Raw genomic sequence first — 23837 nt, 5'->3', positions numbered from 1 at the left:
TGACTAACTCATTGGCGCATGCTCAGCTAGTTTTTACATACAGTCCAGGACCACCTGCCTAGAAATGGAGCCACTCACTTACATCAGTTAACAATTAAGACAGTCCCTCAGAGGGACAACATGATTATCTTATTTTTTTGAGATTTTTATTTTAAGAGTATAAATATATTCATATATGTTGATATACCACAGTGTGTGCCTGGTGCCCATGGTGGCCAGAAGATTATCAGATTCCTGGGAACTGGAGTTACAGATGGTTGCTAGCTACTATGTGGGTACAGGGAATGGAACTCAGTTCCTCTGAGGAAGCAGCCAGTGCTTTTAACCACTGAGACCTCTCTCCAGGCTCATAAACCCGAGTATACTTAATTACTCAACTGAAACCTTTCCGGGTGGTTCGAGGCTGCGTTGGGTTGAGGTTGTCAGTCAGGACAGGTGATGCGAGGAGTTTGCCCATTGGAGGGCTGCCCAGTGAGGGGGCACCAAGAAGCCAGCGGAGGCACTGATAAAAACGCAATGGCAGGCTGTCTGTGGGACACATGTGCAGTCACAGTGATCGGGAGGTTGAGCAGCATATGGAATCTGCAAGCCACTGGCTCTGTAGCACAAGAACAAAAACTGAACAAAAGCTCATAAAAGGAAAAAAAATCTCTACCTCATCCTTCTACTGGCAAAGCACGGTGCCAGCTGGCACAGGAGAGAGGTTTTCAGCGCTCAGCTCTTTATTACACAGCAGGGCAGATAGGAGCAGATTTGGAAAGATGACATAAACCGAGAGTAGACACAAGCCACTGGCTCACTGTACGTATTTGAACTTCTAGACAAAGGTGAGAAGTGTTTCTGAGGAGGCGCAACAAGCCTTTGTACAAGGGGCGCCCCTACTTCCTCCCAAATGAGGGCACATACACTGTATACAGGTGTATGCACATGTTTGTAGGTATGGGCTGTGGTACACATTTACTGAAAGTAGCCAACAGATTAAAAGCAACCATAAACAACAAATATCCCACACACAATGGAAACAACATGTGGATCCAGGCTGACAACATCTGTACATGGTGTTGAGCATTATTCTGGGTCAGCTGGTGGTCAGTAAAGAAACTTCTTCCTTTGTAAATCTCTGTTAAAGATTTCTGTAAAGAACAAAAGGTATCCCTCATGCCTTTCCCATACCATTTTTCTGTACTGTTCAATAAAAATAGAGCAAGGCTCCCTTTCAGGGACAGTCGACAGACATCAAGCACATACAAAAGACTAACAACAGACAGGCCACAGGCTACAAACTACAGACAGATGGAAGACAAAGGGAGAGAAGTGGAGAATTCAAATCTGGGCTCATGCTTGGTGTAAACCGCTCTAAGAGGAAGTCTCTCTCTTCATTCCCTAATGTGACATCCACACCCTGTAATTTTCAATTAACCTTTCCTTTTGATCACAGAAGAATTAAAAGGCATCCCAGATGGCTCCATGCATAGTCACCCTTTCTCTTATTATGCAGCAGCAAGCCAGTTTTTCTCTTGGTAATCAGGGCCAATTATTCCAGCCATTTTAATGCTCTCTAGTTTGGCAGTGGAAGGAACCACAAGGGACGAGAAGGCTCCTTTATTGGCTGTGTCCTCTCTGAAAGCATTCCTCTTGGAGGGATAAAATCTCCAAACAAGTGAGGCTTTAGCTGTGGAAGTGAGAAGCAAACTGTTGAGAGCGGGCCATTGGGTGTAAGCGTGAGAGGGGTTACTCAGCGTAATTCCTGGGCCATGGTCTCTGGCCGCGGAGACAGCACCGGGAAACAAACAGCATCAGTGCGAACCGTCTGGTGCGGAACATTCTGCACTCTGTAGAATCTTTCAACTTTTTTTTTTTTTTTTTTTTTTTTTTTTTGAGTCGTGGTCTTGCTATGTAGCTCAGATTAGCATTGAACGAAATCCTTCTGCCTCAGCCCCTCAAATGTGCTGTGATTCTAGGTGTGTGCCACCACACCCAGCCTTCCGTGCCACTCTCTGCTCGGTCCAGTTGCTCATCAGTGATGGAGTATGTAGTAAGAAGCAGCTTTCTGCACAGGCATGAGCTGATTTCTCTAGTTCTTTGATATCAGCTCCATCCTCTTATCGGAAGCAAGAGTGATGTGGAGCAGAGTGACGCAACAGTAAGTAAGGCACAGGTGGCGGTGCTGGCAGAGGCATCAGGGACGAGAAGCCAAATCTGTGGGCAGACCACGTGACTATACTAGGGAGCACAAATCTCTGCTCTGTCCACAATAGGATAGCCAGTGTAGTAAGTCTAGGAGTAGGTGGCTGGCTACTCCAACCAAGAAACTGCCGGATTGGGGTTCATTGTTGGCCTCCACTGTTTTCAGTGTAGTCAATCTGCAGTAGCATTATTCAGGTCAGTCCATGTTGCTAGACCATGTATAATCTGTTTTGCCACTGTGTACACTTAAGTGATGGGAATTTTGAACAAGTGCTGGAACGAGAGGAGAAATGACTGATATTCATGGCTAATTTAATTTTGTTTACCTATATGTTTCTGTATGTTTCTGGTATGAGACAGCAATAGGCATCCGGTTGGGGTAGGAATGTTTTTGTGGTTTTGCCTATTTTGAGAGGTCTTTCCACATGCCTTTCCAAAATGTCCTTGTCATCATTCTGATCCTTCCCATTCTCCTTAGTCAGTTTACAGATTATGTAGCCTCATGTTCCCGGCAATCCCGCTGTACAGTGACCTACTTAGGGTTCTGCTCTATGGGAAGATTTTCCTTTCAGGTGACTCCATGGAGCTTTGTGTTGACCAGCTGTCTCTTTTCACAGTCCTATGGGAAGATTTTCCTTTCGGGTGACTCCATGGAGCTTTGTGTTGACCAGCTGTCTCTTTTCACAGTCCTGTGATCTTGCTTAGGATCTAGATTGAGTCTTTTCCTTCACAGGTGCACACAGAGTAATCCTTGGAGGGAAATGAAGGTGTGGATTGATGGATAAGAAGCCACTCATTAAAGGAACCAGATTCATCTGTTCATTCAAGTCACTGCTCCCTCTGGAGTTGCCTGAGAGTGGTTTCTCATAAAACATGTCTACTCCAGGCACTTACCTGCTGTATCCATCCAATCTAATGACCACATGGAACATTGAACAGTACCAGATAGGAAGCTTGGACTACATGGTGATCTGAGGTCCTACTGTGTGAAGGGTTCTAATGGGCCCAAGCATGCAAACATGGCACTTGAAGGCGGAAGTCACAAAATAATTCCACACTAGTTCAGAATTATAAATAATAAAGGGTTATTTATTCAGGGGAGATTTACAGATCACTGTCCTAGATCAGTCTTCTGTATGAATGGGGAACAGGAGCAGAGTCTAGCAGCTGGAAGTGAGATCTGGAAGCAAGAGAGAGAGAGAAACAGAGAAAGAGAAAGAGCACGTGCACACACACACACACACATACACACACACACACACACACTCTATAGCTGCATTTATAGTATAAAAGACCATGCCCAAGTGGACTGGTATCTTAACTGCTATTGGCTGAAGGAGCAGAATGTGCTCCCACAGCAGGCACTGGTGGGCCTTGCCCTCTCTTCTACCCTCTCCCTTGCTAAACCATTAGATTACATCCCTACAGCTAGGTCCCAAGGACCATTCCCTTATTTGAGCACTGTCTCATTTCTGAAACTGAACTCCAAGGTCTAGCTATCAAAATCCCAAGGTATAGAAATTCAAATTCATTATTTGACTACACTGGACAACCTGCCCAATCAGAACTTACCAGCTCATCCTCACATAGACTTTGATGTGGGATGTCCTTCTGGATACTTGTTGCTTTTATTGGCTGATGAATAAAGCTGTTTCGGCCAATGGCTTAGCAGAGGAAAGCCAGGCAGGAAATCTGAACAGAGATATAGATAAAGAGTAGATGAAGTCAAGGAGATGCCATGTAACCAAGAAGCAAGATGTGAGGTAACAAACCATCAGTCTCATGGTAAAATATAAAATAATAGAAATAGGTTAATTTAAGATGTAATCGCTAGCTAGGAATAATAGGCCTGAGTCATTGGCCAAATACTGTTGTAATTAAATTAAATTGTAATTAAATTATAGTTTTGCTGTGATTGTTCGGGTCTGGGTGACCGGGAAACAAAAGCACAGTCTCCTTTTACAAGACTCCTCCTTTTTCTACTTAAAAACCATTTCTACATAAACACCTGCTACTGTCTTTGTCGGATCCAGAGGCACCCTTCCAGCTCCCCCACTTCCTTGTCCCCCATAAGGTAATAAATCTCCTTTGTGTTGAGAATTTGGTGTCTGGGTGTGTTCTGTGCCAACACCAAGGCCATTTCAACTGAGGGCTTGCAGGCTCTCGTAAGGATCAGTGCCAATATGAGAAACTGCTTCTCATAATGAATGTAGTTATATGTTTCCCCCTAATGTCCAAAATACTTGTCTTCATTCTGTGCTTGCTGGTTTCCACACAGCTGTCCTATCTGCCAGCAATACTTTGAGATGTTGTATGAGTTGCATCCTGAGATCAAAATGCAGATACCATATAGTTTAACTGTGTCTACCCCTGGTAGAACCCAAGTTTTAATAGGGTAAGGATTTTTGCTTGTTCTTTTTCTTCTTCTTTTTTTTTTTAATCGATATTTCTCAGGTACCTAGAACACCATCAGGTGCACTGTAGCTGCTTTGTAGCGATTTACCAATAAATACATAAAACAAAGGATGGTGAGTGGATCAAAGATAACCTAGGACCAGAACTGTGAAAATTCTGAACTTGGGATTTGACAAGACTTATTCCATTCTCTACCACTTAACAGTGACTCATGGCATAGACCCTTCTGGGAATGTACAATGTATAAAATGAGATAGTTACGTATTTATTCAGTGAATGTCCGCTTTGAGAACATCATTAACACCATCGTTCACAGATTCCTCCTTTGCAACAGAATCCAACTATTTTTTCCCACAGCGCGGTTGCACCACTTCAAAACTCCCGCCTCTCACAGGCCCCGCCCACCCGACATGCCCATCTTTAGGCCCCGCCCCAATTTCTCACAGCCCGCCCGCAGGGCAGAAGCCCCGCCTTTCCTAGCGGCAGTCATCCAATGGCCAAGATACACGGCTAGGTGAGAGCGAGGGAGCTTTAGGTGTCCGGCTGGCGCCTGACCAGAGTCTTGGAGTTTCGCTCTTTTCGAGCAGTCACTTCTCTGAGTTTCCATCTAGACAAGCAGCTCGCCGGCTGCCTCACAATCTCCTAGACGGGTCGACCGAGGCTTCAGAGCCCGTTCGCCACGCTCCCCGGGAGCCCTGGGTCTTCACTGGCCGAAGCTCTCCGCCCGTAGCATTCTGGAAGTTGTAGTTCTTCACTCTCCAAGTTCCTCCAGGGCCTAGGGGTGATCTGAGCCTCACGAGACTACGATTCCCAGAAGCGCACGAGAAGTTCTGGTCACGTGGCCTCCAGGATGCGGGCTGGTGGGCGGGGCCTGCCGGTGCTCCGCAGCTGTGTGTGACAGACGGAGCCGGCGGGCCGCCTGGGCCCCCAGAGACCCCGCCATGGTACGCGCGGGCGCTGTGGGGACGCATCTCCCCACGTCCAGCCTGGACATCTTTGGGGACTTGAGGAAGATGAACAAACGACAGGTAACAGAGGTTCGGGTCGGGGGCGCGCCGGGTGCACCGGGACCCGCTGGGGCTGCAGGAGTTGGGGCTTCCCCGGTGAGGCTTGCTCCGGCAAGGGCAGCTCCGTGTGACCGGAGCTCCCTGACTTCCCGAGGATCCGGGTTCAGATCTTCCCAGACTCACGTGTGGGCAAGTGTTTGCCTTCCTGCATTGGCTAGCGCAAACTGGGGAGGGGGAGCGGGAAGGGGAGCGCAATGGATGTCACACGCGCTTGCGGAAGTGGAGAGATGACTGGAGCGCAAGTGACAGCTGTCCGCGCGTTTTTGAGGGCCACTGAGTGAAGAGGGAGCAGCTTTCCCTGGGGCGCTCCAGAGGCCTGGCTGCGCGACGTTGCTCGGGGCTAAGAGGCAGGCAGAGGGGAAGGGAAGAACTTTCTTACAGTGGGAGCTGCTCAGAAGGATGCCTCCCAAAGGGTTTTCTTCCGCGCTGGGGGAGAGGTTGGTGTTCTGGGGGCGTGCATCGGGACGCAGGGATGCTTCTGCGTTCCAAGGGGTGCTCAGTCATCGTAGGTAGACCGAATCAGCGTTCCTAAAAGGATCGCGGAAGTTTCTTCTAACTTTCTGATTCCATACATCTTGCAGCACCCTCTGTATAGAAGGCCGTTAAGGTTGCGGGGATTCGGGGGGGGGGCGGCGGGCAGGGGTTGGACAGCTGGGCTTCATTTTTCGCTGTTCTGTAAGAAGCCCGCCGGGACAAAGTTTCTTTTTGTGCCCCCCCCCCCCCACTTCATCTCTTACTGTGCACCATCATTTCCTCCATCAGCCCGGAAAAGTAGGATTAGGCAAGCTTCTAGGTACTGTCGTGCCCCAATATCTTGACAGATAGCAACTACTATGACCAATGATGACACACTGTGGCAAGAAATAGAAAAGTGCGCTCTTTCTTGAAGAGGGCAGAACATGGTGTTTTCATGATTTGGAGGACCCTCAGAGCTATTTGTTCCACTGCGTGGAGGTGGCAGCTTTGAGGACGAGAGAGCACAGCTTATTTTGGGGGCACATTATCTCCCTTTCCCTCCCTCAGCCTCTCTCCTTCGTCTTTCTCCTCCCTCCCCCCTTCCCCTTCTTCTCTTCTCTGTCTCCTACCCCTCCCTTTTCTGTAGAATTTCAGAAAAATGCAGCCATATGGGACAGTTTGGTGACTTGGACTTTCTGAAGTGATTAAGATCTGGTTGTGTCTAGTTGGGCTGCTGGGCCTCGGTGGTCTGTGTAGCTAAGAGGAGTTTTAGTAGGGATTATCACTAGCTTGGAACAGCAATAACTAATGCCCCAAGGGTGGACGCTGGTCATAGGAAGAACAGCTTTATTTTAAATTTAGATTATTGGATAGAGTCTTCAGATCTTTGATACTGATTAGTAATGGCTATCATTGCAGGCTGTCAGAGAAGGCCTCAGATGAATGTATCAATCCCTCTCCCACCATGCCCGTTGGATCACTTGGGTCAGTAGCTTGTTGTGTTGTTTTGCTGGTCTACTAATTAAAATTCATAAGCTCACTTTCCGTACTGCCTTTTCATAGTTGGGAAGAACTTGTCTTTTGCTTGCTTCTTTGTCTTTCCCTTTCATAACAGGATCCTATGACACCTGTCAGACCTTGAAGCAAGACCCCTTTCTCTACTGGTCCCACTTCCTAAATAAGAGCCACACGCAAGACAAGGGCTCTTTGTCTCTGCAGTGAGGAAGGGAGGAAGGAATACAGTGACTGGTGTTTTTTTGCGTCTCTGTGGCCAACATAATCTGGCCTGAAATGTTTGCCTCAAACTCCTTGCAAGGGGCTGATTTCAGTAATGGGGTGTGGGCTTACGTTAAGACTCTGTTGGGGTTGTTATTTAGTAAGCCAAAATGAGGAGCAAACAACCCAAGGCGCCACACAAGTGTGCTGAGGTGTTTTGGAAGGGGTTCTGCTTTTCGATCAAAATGAATGTTTCTATTCCTGGTTGCCAAATGCGCACTCAGCTTTGTGGATGCCTTAATGGTGGGGTGTCTGCAGTATGACCTGTGGTCTTGCAGCACTCAGCTTTGTGGATGCCTTAACGGTGGGGTGTCTGCAGTATGACCTGTGGTCTTGCAGCAAGCTCGATTGCCAGCTTTCTGTGTATTTGCTGTCTCTTTAGCCTTTATCAGAGGAAGTGTTCTTAAGGAATTGATTTTATTACCTCACAGCAATTTGTTTTCGGGCACAGAGAATCATACTGGGAAATATGGTCTTAACTCAGAGTCCTTATGAAATAAGTGGTACGAGCACGTAATTTGCTTTTTGTTGAGACAGAAACCGGTGGTTTAAAAACCTATCAAAAAATTGGCAATTCTTGTTTAAAATTATGGTTTGGGACTTTCCCAACCCAGTCTGTAGTTCATAGCGAAACAGCTGTTGTTGACACACACCCTTCTCTAAGTCAGACCTTCTAAGTGGGGAAGGTTTGAGGCCAGTGACACCTGCTTTTAGAGGCTGTGGTTTAAGGGGCCCAGTTAGTATGCCTCTCTTTTTGCTCTCCTGGGAATACTCTGCTAGTTTCATAATGAGCAAATAGATACAATAGCCAAGTTAAAAACGGCTCATGACTTTAGTATTTAGTTATAGCTCTTTTTCTACTTTCATATCAATTACACCATCTTGGAACTCAGTCTAAGAATGGAGTCGAATGAGAATTCTGAGTGCTTGTGAGGCAGCTGCAACAAGACAAAAGTCTTGTGACTTCAGGCTCCCCCCCTTTTTAGCACTGAGTTGTTCTTGGAATGTTTTTGTGCTCCTCCCAGGTGTGGAGGATAGGAGTGAGTTCACGTCAGCTGTTGTTATTCATGCGCCTCTGGGAAAGCATGTGCCTGCCCCTTGATTGAACAGCTTACTCCTGTGACTCCTCTTACCTGCAGAGTATAAACTGTCTGGTGCTCTGAATAAAGTTGTCTACTGCGTGAGACTTCAATCCACCTCATTTCTAGGCCCCACTTTCCCAGGTTCACACTGCCAGCTAGAGCGGTAAACAGCACCAGAATCCCGTAAGTTGTTTTACATTTCCTTTCCTGTCCTGCTTTCAGTCGACTCTCTTACGATCGCTTCAGATCACCTCTTTTCACCAGGTGGTAATATTGGCAAGAGACATTTTTGAGTTCTGCTTTTCTTTTGTTACATCGTCTCAATACATTTTTATGTTTTATTACTCCTCAAAGTGATCATTTTAGTGGCCAACCATACATTATAGAGTTTTGCATTAGCCCCTGCTCACCGTCGAAATTTTGAGGAGGTGACTTAGGGTTTCTGTTGCCATGTAGCACTGTAATCAAATTCAGTGTGAGGCGGAAAGGGCTCATTCCATCTTACAACGTGTAGTGCATTGTCTAGGGAAGTAAGGGCCGGAATTCAGAGTCAGAAACTGAAGCAGAAGCCACGGCAGGATGCTGCTTACTGGCTTGCTCAGCCTGCATTCTACCCCACTCCCTGGAGATCTCAAGCCCAGGGGTGGCACTGCCCACAGAGAGCTAGGTCCCTTCTCCACATCAATCAAGTAGGGAAATTCACCAAAGGCTTGCCCACAGGCCAGTCTAGTGGGAGTACTATCACAATTGGTGTTACCGCTTTCCTACGGCTCTAGCCTGTGTCAAGTTGACATAAAACTAGCCAGCACAAGAAGAAAATCAGTGCTTGGGGCTGAAGAGATGACTCAGTCTAGAAAGTGCTTGCTTTACTGAGTTTGACCCCCCCCTCCCCACCTCAGAAACTCATGTGAAAGATCCAGTGATATATGCTTTAATCCCAGGGCTGTAGAAGTAGAGACAGGCAGATCGTTGAGACTCTCTGGCTAGCCAGCCTACCCCAGGCTAGTAAGAGAACCTGTCTCAAAAATCCACATGGATGGTGTCCTAGTTAGGGCTTTTGTTGCTGTGAAGAGACATCACGACCACAACAACCCTTATAAAGGAAAACATTTAATTGGGGCTGGCTTACAGTTCTGAGGTGTCATGGTGGGAAGCATGGTGGTACACAGGCAGTCATGGTGCTGGAGAGGCAGCAGGAAGAGAGAGTGACACTGGGCCTGGTTTGAGCATTTCAAAGCTCAAAGCCCACTTCCAGCAACACACTTCTTCCATCAAGACCTTCCCTCCTAATAGTGTCACTCCTTATTTCCCTATGGGGGCCACTTCCATTCAGGCTACCACAATGGCATCCTGAGAAATGGCCCCTGAGGTTGCTCTCTGCTTCCACACACCCAGAAACTCAATGACTTGTAACTCCACTATCCTACGATCGCCTCCGGCTGTGCCTTGGACTACCTCCTTGTGCTTACAGTTTGCCCAAGGTCTTTTTGCAGGTGACACCATTTTACTCAGTATACTTAGTGTTTGATACGAAAGTTGTTTACTCATTATTTGAAATAGTGGGCTAATCTGCCATTTTCTACTTTCCCTCATTATTAGAAATGAGATTGATATACATATCGTTGGAGCCTAATTTCTTAGCTGTTTTAGATGGGTTTCTTACAAGCAGGAATCCAAGGCTGATAGTAATCTCTTGACATTAATGCTAGTTGAGAGTGCTTACATTAACTTGTGGTCTCCCACAGTGTACCCTTTGGTACTAGTCCTGAGTGTTAGCATTAAAAAAATTGAAACTTTGTATTTGCGGGGAAGGAGAGGGAGGATTATGGGTTTGAACCTTTCAAGTGTTTACTTGCTGCTTATATTTCCTCACTGGAAAATTACAGCTTTAAGTTTTTACCTCTTGTTGGCAGTCTAGTTTCCCTATACTTGATTTGTTTGCATTCGGTGTTTATTAAAGGTGTTTGTCATTATTTAGCAAATTGAATGCTGACTGTTGCCAGACCTGGGTTGAATATTGAGAACGCAGTTCTGAACAAGGTGTGAAATGATCCTCACCTTTGTGAAATTCACAGTCTAGTGGGAAAGATAAGGAAGGGAGTATGTGTCTCACTGGTGATGGATGCTGCATGGTGAGAACGTGAGACTGGCCTACAGCTAAGACTGGCAGGTTCTAGTGCTTTGCCAGCTTTTATAAGGTTTGATTGGCACACAGCCATGCAAGTTCTTTTAGATATTGTCTGTGGCTACTTTTGCAATCCAATGGCAGAGCTAAGTGGTCTTGATAGTTTTAATGTGGCCTATCCGTCTAAACTATTTACTGTCTGGCCCTTTAAATGGGAAGTTTGCTGACTCCTAGTCTAGTACATAGAGGGAGGCTTCCCTGGGCACTGATGCTAAAAGTGGGACTTGAGAATGAGTGAGCTTTGGATATGCCAGGAGTCCAGGAAAGGCTTTCTGGGCAGAGCACACCACCGGGTGAAGGGCTCGAAGTAGAAAGGCGTGTGTACAGTTTGAAGCGCTGATAGATAGCGCAAGTGTGGCTGGGCTTGGTGAGTTTCACTGGCTGAAGCTGGGGGTGAGGCTCTCTGTCAGGCAGGGCGCGTCTGAGGCCTTATTAGAGAGTGAGCTGTAGCTGAAGGACTTATGCACAGTGCGGAGGTATCCAGATGACCCTGAAAGCAAGCATGGCTGTGGAATGGGTTAGAAGACCCATAGATGCTCTTACAGTGGCACAGTGGGGCTCTGTTAGTGACTTGGTGAGAGTCATGACAATGGAACTACTTGGCTGCCCAGAGAAGGTAAGGCCAGCTCTGACATGAGCTGTTTGAGTTACCTTTAAAGAGTCACAGTACTTCAGGCAGTTGGAAACCTCAGTCTTGGGAGGATGGTGCTGATGGCAGCATTTGAAGGTTCAGATGGAGGAGGGACTGGCAGGAGAATGAAGTGTTCAGAGTGGATGGAGTTTCTACCTAGGGCAGCAGCTACTTTGAGACCTTTGGCCTTGAAGGAGACGGCTTAAGATGGAGGAAGAATTCACGGTGGAGTGGCATAAGCTGATTGGATGAGAAAGATTTGGAACAGTGGGCTAGTCCCTCTCCTCATCCCCCACATCAGAGTCTCTCAGCGAATGTGTGGGAAACATGGATGCTGGTGTTTCTTGTCGTGAATTCCTAAGCTTTCCTAAGCTTGCTCATGTGATTCCAATGTGTAGATGCTGTTGAAAACCAGTAGTAAAGTACAATGGCCCTCGTGGGCACAAGCTCGTAGCCTGGGTGGCATCTAGAAGCTCGTTTGCAATGCTTCCCTCCCGCCTGCCAGACAATTGCAGTGTGAAGAGAGCGGAGCTACTCACTCAGGAGTCTGGACCCTTCCCTGCTAGGCCTTCCTCAGTGTCCTTGGCTGCATTTCTGTAGGCCATGTACATTTTAAAAACGTATTTTGTTACATATTAAACATTTATTAACTTTTCACTTTATGGTGTACCGTGTGAAATTTCAGTCATGTTTACATTGTGTAATCAAACCAGTGATGAGTGTATCTGTCACTTCAAACATTTATCTCTTGTTTCTGCCAAAGCTTTAAAAATCTTGTCATTAAAAAATCTTGATGTCATTTTTTCCAGCTGTGTAGTACTCCATTTTGTAAATGTTCCACATTTTCCTTGTCCGTTCTTCTGTAGATGGGCATTTGGGTTGTTTCCAGGTTCTGGCTATGACAAACAATGCTGCCCTGAACATAGTTGAGCACATATCCTTCTGGTATGATTGAGCATCCTTTGGATATATACCCAAAAGTGGTATTGCTGGGCCTTGAGGAAGGTTGTTTCCTAATTTTCTGAGAAGTCGCCACACTTATATCCAAAACGGCTGTACCAGCTTGCATTCCTGCCAGCAGTGCAGGAGTGTTCCCTTTTTCCCACAACCTCTCCAGCATAAGTTGCCATCAGTGTTTTTGATCTTGGCCATTCTTACAGGTGTAAGATGGAATCTCAGAGTTGTTTTAATTTGCATTTCTCTGATGACTAAGGATGTTGAACATTTCCTTAAGTGTCTTTCAGCCATTTTAGATTCCTCTGTTGAGAGTTCTCTGTTTATGTCTGTACTCCATTATTTTTTTTTTAATTGAATTATTTGTTCTTTGGATGACCAGTTTCTTGAGTTCTTTGTATATTTTGGAGATCAGACCTCTGTCTGATGTGGGGTTAGTGAAGATCTTTTTCCATTCTGTAGGCTGCCATTTTGTCTTGTTGACTATGTCTTTTGCTTTACAGAAACTTTTCAGTTTCAGGAAGTCCCATTTATTAATTGTTTCTCTCAGTGTCTGTACTACTGGGGTTATATTTAGGAAGTGGTTCCCTGTGCCAATTCATTCAATTATACTTCCCACTTTCTCTTCTATGAGGTTCAGTGTGGCTGGCTTTATGTTGAGGTCTTTGATCCCTTTGGACTTGAGTTTTGTACATGGTGATAGATATGGATCTATTTTCATTCTTCTTCATGTTGATATCCAATTATGCCAGCACCAAGCTAGAAAACATCATATCGAGTGAGGTAACCCAGACACAGAAAGACAATTATCACATGTACTCACTCATAAGTGATTTTTAAACATAAAGCAAAGAAAACCAGTTTACAAATCACAATCCCAGAAAGCCTAGACAACAATGAGGACCCTAAGAAAGACATACATGGATCTAATCTACATGGGAATTAGAAAAAGACAAGATCTCCTGAGTAAATTGGAAGCATGGGGACCTTGGGAGAGGGTTGAAGGGGAGGGGAGGGGAGAAGCAGGGAGGGAAGCAGAGAAAAATGTATAGCTCAATAAAAATTAATTAAAAAATCTTGTCATTATCTCAAAATATACAATACATCTCACTGTGATAGAGCACCAGAACCCCAAACCTGTCCATTTCTCCACATTGTTTTAGTTAAAGTTAAATTAGAATATTTGCGGAAGTGATGTTCAGAGCCCTGTGATCTGGTTCCTGTTCCAAACTCACTCCAAAAGCAAGTATGCAAAGCTGATAGATTCTTAAGATGGGATTTAGCTTAGCTAATTTCACTTCTTCTGAAGCACACTAAAAGGAGATGTTTAGTCACCAACTGTTTCAAAATAGGGAGTCCAGGGGAGGAAACAAGATCACCAGGTTCTAGGAGCTGGAAGACAGAGGAGAAAATGGCAACTGAAGTAGTCTGAGAAAGTAAAAAAGGCTCTGGGGAAGCTGAGTAAAGATGCTTCCTGTGGCGGAATCCTTGAGACTCAATTACTTGTAGCAGATGTCTCTAGAAATAAGAAGGGAAAGAGGAAAGGCTGAAGTAGATCTCCTCCTTTCCCTAAAATGGAGTCATGTGAGATACCCAGTCCTACCCATTCCACCCAAGGGGCCTCTTTTCCCTGATGGAAGACTGAAATTTTATCCCCTGCAAAGATAAACAAAAATATGTGGAGTAAAGGCTGCCAGACCTGTGGAAGGTGTGGACACCAGTGTGCGCATGCTGTGTGCCAAGGCTCGAAAGCTTAGGTAAGGGGCAGAAGTCCTGAAGGAACAGCCCACAGCTGTCAGTGCCAGGCAGAAGGGAGCCCTGAGTTAGAGATATGGCCTTGAAGTAGTTTTCATTCCAGGGCAAGGGAAGGGAAGAAGGTTGCTGGAGATGGGTCAAGGGTTGAGTCAACAGCATACGCATGGTTCTGCAAATCATCTCGACACTTCCAGGGCTTGTGGGAGGAAGACTGAGGCAGATAGGTACCAAAGTCAGGTGCCTTCTTTGCACTGCAGGAAGGGCAGGGCCTGAGGAACTTGCCTATTGAGTAGTGCTAAGAAGGGTAACTTTAGTTTGTGTGGCCTCATGAAGGATGGAGGGCATTCAGATGATAGCTCAGCTACTGTTGGAAGGGAGTTGGGATGTGTACAGATGTTGGTTTGCCCTTTAGACTCCTGGGGTTGACAGGTATGGCAGGCAGCTGGGGCAAAGAAGAGGCTGCACCTCGGCACACATGCAGGAGCCAGAGTGAGCCCTGCCTTGTTGACTTTTGTGACTCCTGTACCTGTGTTCTTAACCAAATATTTACTGTTCATCTTTTAGAGTATTTATAGAGCATTTAAACCAACAGGTATTTTAAAGTTGTGTCAGAAGCAGAGGCCTACTGTTTGAGCTTTATAGTACTGTTTAGGTTCCATTTGGAGCTGTTTAGCCATGGGCTAGGGCTCAGTTTAGGAGAAGTTTAGACATGCCAGACTCTCAGGATGAGAACATGGGCTGCACAGCTAGCTGATGCTAAGCTGCATCTGTACTAAGCTGCAATGGAAGCTGCCAGTGGTTGAATTCTGCTAGGAGAAATGTTTAGTGTTTGAAATGTTTAGCTAGGAAATCCCAGAGCTATAACCAACCTCCTTGGGGAAAATCTTCAGTCCATTTGAAGCCAAGTGATCGTCTTTGGGAGCCAGAAAGAAGATGCCTAAGATGCTCTGTCCAGTGTGTCTGAGGTCATTAGGCCCACTGCCGGTGGCAGTAGAGCCCCCTTGTTGTACAGGGCTTTTGAAGGTGAGGGGTGTGTAGCAGTCACTTTGGCAGAGTCCTTGGCTGATCAAACTGGTCAAAGAGACAGCTGTTTCCCCCTTTTCTCACTGACTCGGAAGTGATATTTGGAAGGCTTATCCAGTGAGTAAGAGTTGAAATACTACTAGTCCTAAAATCATATCTTGTTAAATTTTGTAAGTACATCCAAACTCTGTTGTGTGCATATTGGATATTCTGCTGTCAGTTTTCACTTTGGATTTGGCGTTTTCGTTCCAGCTCTACTACCAGGTTTTAAACTTTGCCATGATCGTGTCTTCAGCCCTCATGATATGGAAAGGCTTAATTGTTCTCACGGGCAGCGAGAGTCCCATCGTGGTGGTGCTGAGGTAGGTCCTGATCCTGGCCCTCATTCCTTCACACTGATTCCCCGTGCCTTGTGTGACAGCCGTGAGTTCAGATTTTATTGGGATAAAATACTCAAGCTTCTTTATTGAAGGTCATTAAGTGTGTTTTGTTTTCTGGCATTTGTTGAAAAATGTTATCTTTTTAAAATGATGTTTCAGAGCAATGGCTCTCAACCTTCCTAATGCTGCCGCCCTTTACTACAGTTTCTCCTGTTCTGGTGAGGAAAGTATTTTCATTGCTACTTTATAACTGTAATTTTGCTACTTTTATGAATTGTACTGTAATTTTGCTACTTTTATGAATTGTAATGTAAATATCTGTTTTTTGCGATGGTCTTAGGTGATCCCCGAAAGGGTCATTTGTCCCCCAAAGGGGTTATGACCCACTGTTTGGAGCTTGTTGATGCCGGTGCTTTTAGTGTATTGGAACAACAGTTCAGCAAAGTGGGATAATGCATGATTGGTATACAAATTGACCTTTATACCTAACTAGTTTAAAATGCTAAGCAATGCCCAGTAGAACGAGCGTGTGTCCCTCCAGTCTCCTAGAGTCAGATGTCGATGGCCTCTGGCTCCTGGAGACTGTCATGCTTATGAAAATGTATCTCTATGCTTTAGAAGAGTGAATATTGCCAACTTTGTGCAGCCGTAAAGTTGTTCAGGGGAGAATCTTCAGTCCATTTGAAATCAAATGGCCCTGTTTGGCAGCCAGCAGGTGCTTCATGGCGCTTTGTCCACTGTGTCTGACATCATTAAGTCTCTTCTGTTGGTAGCAATAGAGCCTCTTTGTTGTTTGTGGGCAGAAGGGGGGCAATTGTGATCACTTGATCAGCCAGGAGCCAAGGTCACACTACAGGGCTTTTGCTCCCAAACCAGTGCCTCTCCTTCCACTGGGCTCTGCTGGGCTGCAGCTGTGTTTAGACTTCCCCAGGGCACCTTTGTGTGACTAGCCAAGGAATGGATTTGCAGTTTTCATAATTGTACATGCCTGAAGAAGTGTAGCTCACAGAGGAGCAGAGGGATCCTTGACTCATCAGTGTTGACACTGTTTCAGGAGTGCCCTGGGGGCCCTGTGGTGCATTAGGAGTGAGAAAAGGACCAGGCTTCTGGGTTCTGGATCCCATAACCCTGCTTCAATTGGAGTAACTCTGCTTTATGTACTTAGGTGGTTATACTTCAGGTCAGAGACTGTTCAAAGGGATGATAGCTTGGAGGGGTTTTTCTTTTGTTTTGAAAGAGTGCTTAGGATGTCATTTATTGGCAAAGCAAGTTAAGGTCCTGAGTTTTATCCTTAGCAAGGGACCAGGAGGAAGGAATCAAGGGAAGAAATAAGGAGAAATAAAAACCCTCAAGTTTTTTAGGAGAAGGGGGCCAGGGATGGATCTCAGTGGCAGAGCATCTGTGAGGCATGTGTGAGGCAGTGTGCTCAGTCTGCAGATGCAAGAGGTGGAGGAGGGCTCTAGATGGACCCTCTTACGCAGAGGCCCATTGAGGGCAAGTCTCAAGCATTTCAAGATTATCTTTGGTAGAATAACACTGGATCAGAGATTACCAGGCTCCCTTCAGACCATACATGTGCACACAGGTATTTCTGTGAGATTGCAGTACACAGGGACTTTTAACAACAGCATCGTTTATAGCTTTAAAGTGGTCTGACTTGAAGTCATGAGCTGGTGAAGTCCTTGTGTCGCTTGGAGGCCCCTTGCCATGGAAGGAGACCTGCAAGTTAATGCTACTGACCTTGGAGAATTGCTGGATTACAGTGCCCCCCTCACCCCTGGTATTTGAGAGGGAGTGTCTTTTGTCAGTGCAATCCATTGTCACGACCTAGAGAGTTTTTTAACACTGCCTCTTTGCTGGTGGCTTTGGGAAATTTGTTGAAGAAATAAAGATGAAGCCATTGATGGAGAAATTAGGCATTTTGACTGTTGTTCTGTAAAAGAAAACAGAAGTTTGAAGCACAGCTTGCTTTCAGAGGGGGGCACAATGAGAGTCTATGTTGGGGTCAATTTTTTTTTTTTCCCAGCCATTCTCTTTCTCTCCCTTAGTTCTGTCGTCAGCCCTTCCCCTTATACTCAGAGCACAGGTTTCACTGTAACAAACACAGAGCCCTGCATGTGCTCAGTGCAGGCTACATATCTCCTCCTTGCCCTCTGTCTGCTGGAAAGCTTGTGGGCACCAGCACCCTTTGTGAATGTGGATCCAACCATGGCTGGGAGTTTACTTTGACTACCCTTTGGACACTCGGCACCACTGACGGTGACTTTGTGTTTTCTTCCAGTGGCAGTATGGAGCCGGCCTTTCACAGGGGAGACCTGCTGTTCCTCACAAACTTCCGGGAGGCCCCCATCAGAGCTGGTGAAATAGTTGTTTTTAAAGTTGAAGGAAGAGACATTCCGATAGTTCACAGAGTAATCAAGGTTCATGAAAAGTAAAGAGGCTTTGTTTGTTTTTATTTTGGTATTGTCAATTTCAGTGGATGGTTTTAAAGATTAGCGAGAAAATCAAAAGATCCGGATTTGTCCTCATTCTGCCGTTTATTAACTGGGAAACTGCAGCAGTGACCTGACTGGGTCTGTAACCCGGGAGGGCCAGTGTTTGACCCACAGTAACCCCCAGGGCTGTTACAAGACCTAAGTGAGCTAATGCTTACCAAAACATGTAGACACAGAAAACAAACCCAGATTGCTGCACAAATGGAAGGGGCTGTTATATTAGCTGTCTGAAGGCGTCTCAAAGAAAAAAAAATTACACTAACCAGATTGATTACTTTGACACCAAGAGTTTTCTTCTGACATGTAATAACGCTAGCTGTTTCTCTGTGTCACTGTGGCATTTTTAGCAGTAGCTTCAGCCCTTGGTGGGTAAAAACCTCCTTTCCCAGGGCACCTCATGATTTGGGCATAACGTGTCCTGTATTAGCCCCCACTCCCAAGCCAGCCTCACCTTCAGGTAGCAGGGATGGCCTAAGACCTTAATAATGTCTGCTTTTTTTTTTTTAAATGAAAACATTGAATTGTAGCTCAAATACAGGAAGTTTTCGTGTGGAGATTGATCTTTTCTATACTTGGTGTGCACCTTTGCCTTTGTGCAGCTGTCATATTAGCATTTTTATGTACATGGTTTATAAAATTAAATTTAGATATGTATGTCTGTGTTTTCAAAGACAGTGACGTTTTCACCATGGGGGGAGGGGGTGAGAAGGACAACGAGAGACTGAGAGTGACTTCCAGGGCTCCAGAAAATACTAATCCAGACTGAGTACAAACTGCTCACAGACAGGCATTGTTTGAAAGATGGCGTTCCATCTGCTTGCTAACTTCCTGAGGAAGAAGCAGGGCTGGTGTGATGGGACTTTCACCTCATTTGAAAGTCATGTCTAAAGATGAAGATGTGTTCAGCGTTGTGACAGTGATGGCTTTGCCGTCACGTCCACAGTTGTGACAGAGGATGTTTGCCCTCTTGAGTCTGTACAACCATGACTACAAATCAGCCTGTTCCTTTAGCCATGGCTTCAGATGCTTGCAGGCTCCAGCCTCTCGCCTCATTCTAATGGTGCCTGTTTGCACCTGTCTTCCCGAAAGACTCTCTCTATAGCCACACGGCGCTACAGGTGTGTGCTTCCGGGTTTACAGTGAGCGCCCGTTTAGAACACTTAATGGATCCCGCTTGTCTGCTGACTATATTTGTCTGATGCCATTTGTGACCGTTTCCTTGCAGATGGGATTTACACCACTATGCTTAGTGGTGAAGGACGTAAAGCATTAATAGTTGTACATTCGGTAAGCTTAAGATCCATTCAAAAGAAAAAAAGCACGGCCACATTTAAATCTCCTTATCCTCAAAGCAGTGTGGTTTGGGCAAGTTCATATGAAGAATAAGAGTGAGAACCATCTTACCAGACTTTTCTGTGAGGGCTAAGGATCAATGACAGTTCATGTGCAGGTCAGTGAGTCAACGTCATCTGATTTCTGACTGAATCAGACTTGAGAGGAACAACTGAAGTAAGTATGGAAAGTTCATCGCCAGTTCCATGTTGGAGTGCTGTGGACCTGGACAGGACCGAGTCCTATGATCTTGCCCACTGATGGATGACACTAATACTCTTGTTATTGGATTAAAAAATTAGTTAAGTACCAGCCCTAGTTACAGTACAAGGACGCCTGAGTAAAAAGTGACGTTGTGTACCATCATTGCCTCCGCGTTGCCCTGGTGTTTGCTTTGTGTTTTGGTTGTCAGGGTTACTTGAATGTTTTGGAATTTAAGTCCATGAAATTGTCATTAGATCTGTGCTTCAGCTCGGTGGTTATCCGTAAGCAATCAGCTTAGACCAACGAGAGGTCAAGTCTTCCTCAACTGCTTTCTAAATACTCGTGTCTGGCTGTAATGTCTGGGTTAAACTAATATGTTTTTAATGATGCCGTGCTGAGAATGACTTCTGAGAGGACGTCATTTTGCTTTCCAGAGATAATGGAGACATCAAATTTCTGACTAAAGGGGACAATAATGAAGTTGATGACAGAGGCTTGTACAAAGAAGGCCAGAACTGGCTGGAGAAGAAGGACGTGGTGGGGCGAGCACGAGGGTGAGGATGAACTCGTTACAGGCGCTTCAGACAGCAGGGAAACACTTCAGAAATAGAATCATTTGTCACAAGCCCGGCACATCCGCAGTGCTGTAAGCAGGTCTAGGCTGTGCTCGGAAGACTAATGAAGAAAACCTAAGCCTGGTCTATCCAGTGAGGTAGATCCTGTCTCCAACAAAACATGTTCAAGGGCTGGAGAGATGGCTCAGTGGTTTAGAACACTGGCTGCTTTTCCAGAGGACCCAGGTTCAATTCCCAACACCTCCAAGGCAGCTCCAGTTTGTGTATCTGACACCTCTTCTGGTCTCCTAGAGCACTGCACAGACACAAACAGGAAATGCACTTACACATATAAAATAAATAATTTTTTAATGAAGAAAACTTAAAGCTATCCAAGGACCTAAAAGCTATAACTGAATTGGAATATATTACATATATTCTAGGTTTAGTTCTTTTCCAAAACACACCTTCACCTAAAGATTAGTTATTTGTGGAGTGCGGGGTTAAATGCCAATGACTAGAAATCTTCCAAGGGATGGCCTCTACTTAGCATCTCAGTGAATGTCCTGAACATTCTCCCAACAGATGTGTGCACATGTAACAGTTTAACTGGAAGGGTTGAGTCTTTCTTCCAACAGTAAGTGGAAGTAGCTTTCTGTGTCAAATCTACATCTTTACCCTTTTAAGTGGCTAAGTGCTGTTCTTTTGGCACCCATAATTTCATATGCAAGCACCTTGGAAGACTTTTTATGATAGACATTGGATTATTTTATATTTGCTTCTCACAATTAGTAAGTTTTGTGGTAAATTTTTAAATGCATGATTATTTTAAGAATTAATTATGATTGATGCTGTATAGAATGCATCTCATTTTAAAAATTATAAAGGAGATGCTTCTCCTCTCTCATCGACCCATTTATAATTGTTAATAATAAGTCAAGTTTAAAACCCCTGCTAGAAATGTCTACTTGCTATCTCGGTCTCACTAGCTACACAAGGCAGGCCAAACAGCTTCTGTGTGTAAGGTCATCGTCCCTAATCAGGTGGTGACATAAGAGCAACTTCCTGCTAGTCAGTCCAGTTTTTTTTTTTGTTTTTTTTTTTTTTTTTGGCAAGGTTTCTCTGTAGCTTTGGAGCCTGTCCTGGAACTAGCTCTTGTAGACCAGGCTGACCTCGATCTCATAGAGATCCGACTGCCTCTACCTCCCTAGTGCTGGGATTAACGTGACACCCCCCCCCCCCCCCATGCAGTCCTGTATTTCTAATGCTGATGAAGATTACAGACAGGAGAGAGGCAGAAGCCACTGGGTGTTGACTGGAAGGTGCTGTGGATGTGGAACCTGCTTCTTATCAGTACAGACAGTGGGACTGGAGCACACTGTTTCAATATTGATGCTGAACTTGTGGCCAATCACTGCTCTGAATCGTCCTCTCAGGACCATGGTCATGTTTGAGTCTAAGTTACGGGATCCACATTTGTGTTCATTTCTCAGTAAACTCATTTGTTACATCTGAAAAGCACTGAAATGAAAATCATGATGATTATCTAAACTCCAGATGATTTTCTGTGTGCTTTCAAGCTTTGTTGTCTGGTTTCTTTCCAGGTCATATAAATCTTTTGCTTTTGTTTTTTGAAGCTTTTTCTAGTAACTGTTTTTACATCGGCCACCTGAGAATACTTTTCTTCCTTAAAACAAAATCAGCGAGGTTTATAAAATTTGCTTCCCCTACTTGTACAAATGGTTCAGCTAATTATTTTAATGGTACCAAGAACAGCTTGAGAGCTTTGCTGCTCAAACCACTTAAAAACTTGTCCAGTCTTTAGCTTCATATGCTTTGCCAAGCCTTGAGAACAGAGTGAGCACCAGTGAGGCTACCGTGGTGTACCCTGGGAGGACTGGTGTCATGAGGCCAACGTACAGAGCATTGAATGCTGTATCATCATATAGTAAACAAATTTTATATTTCTTGCTTTTCATTCCCACAATTTAGGTTCTTACCTTATGTTGGTATGGTCACCATTATAATGAACGACTATCCAAAATTCAAGGTAGGTATTTGTGTGTGTGTGTGTGTTTACTTAGTGTTTTTAAATATTGGAGCTTTTACCTGTGCAGTTGTAAATAGGAAGTCATTGTAAAGTGTTTTCTTATTGATTTTTCTGTGGCGCATTTGTAGTTTATCCACAAATTAACATAGTAGCCTAAATTATTAACATTTAGATTAGTTATTTAAGACAGCTACTTTTACCTTTTATATTAACGGTGTTGTAAAATGGTGCTTATAGGATTGTTGATTATTATGGAAATTTTTCAACCTAAACTGAAGTAGCATCAAAACCCTGCTCATATTTATCAACCAACTGCAGCAAAAATGGCATTTCTATTTTAGGAAACCGCTTGAAAGACAATAGGAAGCCTATAAAGGGATAGATAGGCATTAGCTGTGTTTGTCAGGTATTTGATCCCGAGTCATCAGCGCATGCTTGGGTCTTTATTCAGTGTGCATTGAACAGCTCATTTGGAGAACAAGGGAAAGAGGTCATCTTTTGAGTCTGTCCTCAGTCCAGCACTGAGCAGGCTTCATCTGAATACACTGTGAGCCCGAGTTTATTTGTAGACCTCACGATGATTTTCCATTGTGCTTTCTTTACAGTATGCTCTTTTGGCTGTGATGGGCGCTTATGTGCTGCTAAAACGTGAATCCTAACACGAGAAGCAGTTCCTGGGACCAGATTGAAATGAATTCTGTTGAAAAAGAGAAAAGCTAATATATTTGAAATGTTCCACTTTCTGTATAAAGGGAAACTAGGTGGAGACAGTTTTGTCTTGTCCAAATAAATGATTCACCAGTAAAGATGGCTTCCTTTTGTGGCCTCTGATTGGAGTCTGCTCATTCTCTGAGCGGCTGGCGGTAGTGGCTCTTCTAGAACGGGTCGGCAGCACTTCTAGACACTGGGCCATGTGTTGGGGCCTGGCCTGTAGAGGGGTCATGGCGCAGTCCACATGAGACATCCAGGGACTGATTTCAGAGATAAAGTTCCACGCTTACAGAAGGATGTGTCTGAGGGAAACAAGCTCTTTGAATAGGATGACTTTTTATTCATTCATGCATAATCTGATAAACAAATGAAGTTGAAGTCTACAGCCTTTTAGAAGGAGGAGATGCAATCTGCTTTGTTTTTGTGATGTATTTTGGGATGGTTTGTGCAGCTATTTAAAGCATTCGGCAAATTATAAAAACAGCACGGAAGCTGGAGAGATGGCTCACTGGTTGAGAGAGCTCACTGCTCTTGCAGAGAACCAGGTTTGGTTTCCAGGACCCATGTCAGACAGCTCATGCCCTCTGGCTTTCTCAGGCACCTGCAGTCACATGACACACATACATTCCCTGGCAGATATGCATACACATAAATAGACAAATGAATAAATATTTATAGGACAGTGCATACACCTTTGAAAAACTGTGAGAATACAGAAAAAAAGGGAAGTCTTTTTTTTTTCTTCTCAGTCCTTTCCATTTCTCAGGGATCTCTTTGGTGGAGTTAGTTGTTTCTACTCTAACTTGCTTGTATCAAAAACAATCTCTCATTGAAATATTGAGCAAGTACTGAGACTCCTGCAGCTCTCTTAGGTGCCAGAGACACACAGTTCCAGCCTTGATGGAACTCCCAGTATAGTCGGTGGAAAAGATAAACAAATGTGGAGTTTCAGCTGGCAATAATTACTGTGAACAAAGATTAAACAGGAAAAGCAAATGGAAGGTGTCAGAAGTTACTATTTGAGTTGGTGTGCGGGGGGACTGGGAAGATAACTCAGTAAAGTGTCTTGCACCATAAGGGC

At 44.8% G+C, this 23837-nt stretch overlaps 1 protein-coding gene across 1 annotated transcript; it reads left to right on the top strand.

Annotated features, from left to right (window-relative positions):
- The first annotated feature begins 5470 nt into the window (after positions 1-5470).
- Sec11c (SEC11 homolog C, signal peptidase complex subunit) lies at positions 5471-22851 on the top strand. The gene is made up of 6 exons (XM_048419233.2): positions 5471-5630; positions 15283-15392; positions 17692-17841; positions 19876-19995; positions 21988-22045; positions 22651-22851. Exons 1-6 carry the CDS (start codon positions 5544-5546, stop codon positions 22702-22704), a joined length of 579 nt encoding a protein of 192 aa, XP_048275190.1. The 5' UTR covers positions 5471-5543; the 3' UTR covers positions 22705-22851.
- Positions 22852-23837: the final 986 nt, after the last annotated feature.

This window comes from Myodes glareolus, chromosome 13, assembly GCF_982192425.1.
Source record: "Myodes glareolus chromosome 13, mMyoGla1.1, whole genome shotgun sequence".
Taxonomy (NCBI): Eukaryota; Metazoa; Chordata; class Mammalia; order Rodentia; family Cricetidae; genus Myodes; species Myodes glareolus.
Note: the sequence above shows the minus strand (reverse complement) of the source record. Positions and strands in the feature narration are given on the sequence as shown.

Bases quoted from the DNA above. Each gene is read 5' to 3' on its own strand.
- Sec11c (XM_048419233.2), top strand. From the start codon at position 5,544: ATGGTACGCGCGGGCGCTGTGGGGACGCATCTCCCCACGTCCAGCCTG. The intron at 5,631-15,282 runs GTAACAGAGGTT...TTTTCGTTCCAG, and splicing joins GGAAGATGAACAAACGACAG to CTCTACTACCAGGTTTTAAA. The intron at 22,046-22,650 runs GTAGGTATTTGT...CTTTCTTTACAG, and splicing joins ACGACTATCCAAAATTCAAG to TATGCTCTTTTGGCTGTGAT.